The sequence below is a fragment of the Oryza brachyantha genome, chromosome 9, assembly GCF_000231095.2.
Source record: "Oryza brachyantha chromosome 9, ObraRS2, whole genome shotgun sequence".
NCBI classification, from domain to species: Eukaryota; Viridiplantae; Streptophyta; class Magnoliopsida; order Poales; family Poaceae; genus Oryza; species Oryza brachyantha.
The window spans coordinates 5,784,366-5,790,729 of NC_023171.2; the positions used below are offsets into that span (position 1 = coordinate 5,784,366).

The 6,364-nt window shown below is 37.5% G+C and overlaps 1 protein-coding gene across 1 annotated transcript; it reads left to right on the forward strand.

Annotated features, from left to right (window-relative positions):
• Window positions 1-229: 229 nt before the first annotated feature.
• Window positions 230-994, forward strand: LOC102704085. Its single transcript, XM_015840806.1, has one exon. It carries the CDS (start codon window positions 230-232, stop codon window positions 992-994), a length of 765 nt encoding a protein of 254 aa, XP_015696292.1.
• Window positions 995-6,364: the final 5,370 nt, after the last annotated feature.

Consider the following 6,364-nt stretch of genomic DNA (forward strand, 5'->3'; position numbering starts at 1 on the left):
TCTGATCACCGTCGGAGCTCTGGATCCCCTGGTTAATACCGGTCCCGCTGACGAGACCAGTAGCAGGAACCAGTGGACGAATGCTGCAGTCGTCCACGACATGCTCCTGCTCGAGAACCAGGTCCCCTTCGTCGTCGTCGAGAACATCTACCAGCTGGCCGCCGAAGCCCACCCGGACAAGCTTCGCGATCCCTTCTGTTCCGTCGTGGAATAGTTCGTCCGGAATGCGATGCAGAAGCATGCAAACCAGACGGCAGAACAATCAGCGGATGATCATGATCATCAGATCAGTAGTGGCAAGACTGTGTACCATCTTTTGCACCTGTGTCATATGCTCCTGGAGCCGCCGACCAAGCCTGCGAACCCCGGGGACAGCGGCGGCGGCCATGGCGATGCCGCTTCGGTCAGGCGGCCGCGGCGGTGGCACCGAGCGGCGCAGTACCATAGGGCCGGCGTTGGTCTGAAGATGAGGTCCTTCGACGGTGGGGAGGACCACAGGTTGCTCGACCTCAACCTCGACGTCGCATACCGCGGCGGCACGCTGGAGATTCCCGTCCTGTACGTCTACGACTACACCTGCAGCATGCTCCGCAACCTGACGGCCATGGAGCAGGCGAGCGACGCCGGCAACTACGTCACGGCGTACTGCGTCTTCCTGTCGCGGCTCATGTGCACGGCCGAGGACGTTGCGCTGCTCACCAAGAAGGGCATCGTGGTCCACCACCTCGCCAACGACGAGACCGTGGCCGCCCTCTTCGCCGACCTTTGCAAAAACGTCGTGTTCGACGACGACGACGGCAAGTGCAACTACCTCAGGGCGGCGTGCGTGGCGGCGGACGAGAGGTACCAGAGCCGTGTCCGGAACTGGATGACATGGCTGAAGCACAAGCACTTCAGTAACCCATGGCTGGCCTTGGCTGCCGTCGCGGCTGTGCTGGTGACCATCTGCACTGTGGTGCAAGCTGTCTTCGCTGTACCATGGAAATCCAAATGATAATTATCATGCTAACAATTAGTACCATGGAATAACGTACTTGCCTTATTGGATTTCCATCTGGACTACTCTGGTTTGCAATAGATAAGCTATCTTTTTTACGGTTTTGCTAAAATGTGTAAGACATATATACTTGGCTATGATTTCACCATTTAATTACTTGTATTCTATATAGCCAGCCTGTTTGAATCTCATTTTGTTGTCCTGTCTTTTGTTTCAATTTTCTTATAGGAACAGTGTATACATGACATGCACAGAAAACAGAAGGTCTGTCTATCTCTTACCACATGCCAGCAGAAATGTGCATGGGCTTACGCTATGGTGTCATGCGTATTGTATTGATAGATCGGAGTTCATCAAACTATAAATTAAGAACAACTAAAATAAATATTATTTTCGTAGAAAGGACCAAAAATATGCATTAAGGCATTGGAAAATTGGAATTGAAGTAATAGAAGGAAGAGTGCATGTTAAGTAACCAATAAATAATGTACATTATAATTATATAGTTTTGTGGGTAATATGAAATGAAGAATACAACCATGCAAAACATACAATTCAACACCTAAAATTTCTATGAGGTTAAAAATCAAATATCATTGCGTCTTATGCTTACTGTACAATCCATACAAAAAAATGTCACATAAGTTTTTTCAGTTCAAAAAAATATACCACGAAGTGTTTATCAAAGTGAAATTAACTGGGATGTTTAAAATGCTTGTGTTTTTCATTAATTATTATCCGGAGATGTGCACCGGTTCGCTTGATCGCTTTTCTTTGGAGGCTCAGGAGAAATTTTGCCATTGCCCGTAGTGATTCAATATTGAACAAATCAATGGATTCACTTATTTTACCTGTTAAAATAAAATACCCGCATATAATTCTATGTAACCAAAACACTAATCGCTATTTACTAGATATTTATTTGATGTTACTGTTAGATTAATCACAAGCTCGAATTTTAGTTCACGATTCTGGATTACATTGGCACACTACCAGTAGGCATATCTCGTCCTAATTATCCATCATCCATTTCTTTAATGTAAATGCATTACAAGTTTATTCAACATCATGACATCTATTTAACTTTTTAAGTAAAATTTTATCTTGTATAACACCTATATAATACTCATCGCCAAGTTATAATAAAAAAAACAATGATCTATATTTTATATTAAACATGTGGTATAATATATAGTTTCAAAATATAAATTAGCAAGACTACAGTACCCATCAAGAAAAAAGTAATAGTGTACATGTTATTCCCTTCCCATATGATTATGTCATCCTGTTACTGTTCAGCTTCAAAAGACAGTGTAGCAACACGTATATACACATATATGAGAACTACTTTAATCAAGCTTTGTATATATTAATATAAAATTACTGAAGAAATTAAAAGGAGTATTATAGACGATGTGTGCTGCTGTTACGGATAAAGTCAGTGTATTGCCCACGGTGAAAGTGGCGCTACACCAAGTGCTTGCCGACGTTTACTGCTACATCCAGAGATGTGTTGTTGCGCTAGCCGACTGCCGACATGTCTTGCCGTTAATGAGGATCATGCAGACAACGTCACTGTGAACCGCCGGCCACCGGTGATTTTACAAAAGAATTTGTCTTGTGTATGAAACTTTTCTAATATACTGTATAAATGAGACAGTAAAGGGTCCTTAAACTTGTGATCGACGCGGTACCACTTAGGTACATAAACTTAGAAAATACACATTTAGTTCTGTGATCTCGTTTTAATGTACCATCCAGGTCTAAATTCATGGACCTGGATGATACATTAAAAAAATGAGATCATGGTACATTGAAACAAGATCATGATCTAAACATGTATTTTCCAAGTTTATGGATCTAAGTGGTACTGCGTCACAAGTTTAAGTACCGGTCATGTACTTTACTCTGTGTGTACGTTCTTATTCAACTTTTAGGTGAAAGATGACAGGATTATCTAATCGCTGATAGCTAATTTATGGTGCAAATTATTTAATTAGCTACTACAAGTTAAAGATCCGATGAACTTCCGTAGAAAATTTTTTTTAAAAAAAATACACTGTTTAATAGTTTGGGGAGCATACATGTAAAAGCGAAGGAAAAATCCGAGAAATGCCAGGTTAAAGAATGCAGCCATGGTATATGAAATTTTATCTATCAAAATTAGTGATACTTACGTGAAAAAAATCTTAATTAAGTAATAAGATTTTAAAAGAAAAAAATCTCAATTAGTGATGCTGATCCTTCCACGATACGGTGGTGATTTTCCGTATCAAAGGTTTTCGCTAAATGGAAACCTTTACCTGTCATAAGAGAGAATCTAGATAGTTGAACATACATACCGTTATGATATGTTGCGTGATGATGATTATGAGTAAAATATGTTTGTGTATTCTAGGGTAGATAAGACTCTGCTGCTATATATAACTTGTAATCAAGAAATCATTTTAAAGCAATCAGTTTAGAAAAGGGATTGTCAAGACAACATGATACAGGTAGATTGATACCATGATTGGCACATCTTATTTAATGATACGATGCAATGCGCAAGAGTTTTATGCTCTAGTTAGGTGCGGTGGTTTATAACATTGATCCTAGGTCGGGGTGACTTAGTGACGAAGAAAAGTTGTGCGTCATTAAGACCAACTATAGATTGTTATAAACTAGCTTAACGATGTATTGTGACAAATGATATTTTGTCACTAGAGACCAGCCAACAAACGTCATAAGTTTATAATAATGTCATTTATTCGTAAGATGAAAATTAAAAGGGGAATTGTTTTGTTGTACCTACTAGCAAGCATAGCCTCACATACTAGAGTGGGTCCCACCAAAACAAGGTCAACTTGATCCCATAAACCAAGGTCATGTCCACAACATCACCCGAGTTATGAAATTGTGATTTAAAAATCAAAAGAAAATCTTCAATCCGTAAAAGTGATGCAAGAAAATTCAAATGTTGCTTTAAGGGTGTTTTCTTAAATTATCCATGATTTAGAAAGGCTAAATAGCTTTTACTTGAATATTCAAATTACAGGGTTAATTTTGACGACAATAACCCTATTTTAGTGTTTTCTAAAAAATTCTAAAATGAACTATCATGTCTTAATAAATTCATCCCTTCATAAATCATGTTTTAATAGAAATAATATAATTTTATTAAAAAGCAAAAACAAATTATCAAACCCTAAAAGACATGCGACTAAATCCAAAAGTGGCTAAGGATTTTTCTTAAATTCTCCGTATCATACATTGGCTAAATAAAAATTACTTGAAATTTTATAGCAATCTAAACAATTTTAATACAACCATATCTCTTTAAAGTGCTTTGCCAAAAAGAAAAATTAAAATAAACCCTATTCTCCATGGGCCATATTCGGTCTAAATTCTTCCTCTCCCCTCCTCTTTTAGGCCTGCCCAGCCTGGTAGCCCACCACCTCCCCTCTCCATTTTCCTCATTTCATCTTTTTTGGGCTGAAATTTCTTTCTACCATTCGGCACATCTTCTCTCTTTCCTCCCTCTTGGCCCAGCCGGTTTATAGGTGTAGGCTTGGCTGACGAGCGGGGCCCGCTTTCATCCATGAAGAACACATATATCATTCAACTTTATCTTTTTAATCTGTAATTAAATTTTGTAGTTGGTATTTCTCCCTCATAATCTGTAATTAATAACTTCATTTAATTGTATTTGTTTTGTATGTTAAGTACTTTTCCTTAGACCTTTTTCATATGGCTTGTTTTCTTCCAGTTTAGTGGATAATAGAAAAAATATATTTTTGGCATAACAATTGCTAATATAAGTTGATATTCTCTATTATTATATCCGAGTTTGAAGTGCATACGAGTTTAAAAATGTTATGTGGTATTCAAATCTCAAAGTTTGACTTGAGTTATAAGAAACTATGCGAGAGATGCATCTATTTGTGAACAATGTTTAGTCCCACTTTATCAAAACCATTTAAGTTTTTAATGGCAACCATATGGATTAAAAATATGTTGTCATGTAAAATTATAGATTTCTAGGACCAAATTTAGATATTATTACAATTATTGTGTGGTAATTTAGAGATAGAAGTTTAAATTGTCCCTAGAAGACAAATTAATTTTTCATTGTCTCCCCATGACATGAGTTAGAATGGAACACATGAGTCTAAAAAAAATTATTTTGTAATTTTGTATCTTATTAGATTCGAATGTAGTTCAATTTGGAAATAATTTGGATAACTATGTAGAAATTCATTTAACAGATAAAAAGTATAAATCATTTCCAAAATTCTTGAAATTTCTTTAGGACGGCATATATGTAGTCTATTACATATAAAAATTGTATTGATGTATATATGATAATTATTTGTACGTGTTACTTCACAATGGTAGATATAAAATTTAAATTCACAAATTATTTTTCGTTTGTAAATGTGCCATTCGATTTTTTCCTTGAAAAAAACTAAACAATCACCCCCTAAGTGTTTATATCAAACCGTCAAACGTTTAATATTAGTAAATAGAGCTTGGAATGTAGTAATTAATTTTGGATATTAATTTTATTTTTTGTGCTAAGAAAAAGGAGAATGCTATGAACGCCAGTATTTCAAACTTGATGGGAGCCAAAACCACGTCTTCGCGCCCACGCGCAAAAATTTTTGGAGATGAAATGAACTTGTTGTCCAAACAATTTGTAACAATTGCCCAAATAGAAGGGTTATTATAGAAAAATCGCCTTTAGTTTCTCAACCAGTCCATTCTTAGGGGTGTTTATTTCTGGGGACTTATTTGTAGTCAACCAATTATTGTAAATAATAAATATAGATTATTAAAAAAACTCATCCATAATCTTGGACTAATTCGCGAGATGAATCTATAATTAGCCTATGATGCTACAGTAAACATTTGCTAATTATGGATTAATTAGGCCTAAAAAATTCGTCTCGTGGATTAGTTCTCAATTATAAAATTACTTTTTTTATTGGTCTATGTTTACTACTTTAAATTAGTATCAAATATCCGATGTGATATGAGAAAAAAAAAAAACACCCCTAAGTCCGCGACAAAGCAAGCAGCCCCTCCCATCTCCATCTTCCCCGGCGACGGAGCAGGCGGCATCACGCTAACAAGGAACAAGAAGGTTCAGGAAAAAGAAGAAGCGTGAGGAAGAAGTAGAGTTTATAGGATTCTGATTCTTCTTATCGATAACGATACAACTGCACGGGATACTCCAGCCAGCACTTGGGCCTACAACTAATTCACCCAGTCCGGCCCATGATAACGTGGGTTGATTACTTGTGCTCGCTTGGGCCTTGCATGGCCCATCGGTGGAGTGCTAACGCATCTCCATCTCCATCTCCTCGACAGCCGCCAGGTGCTCGA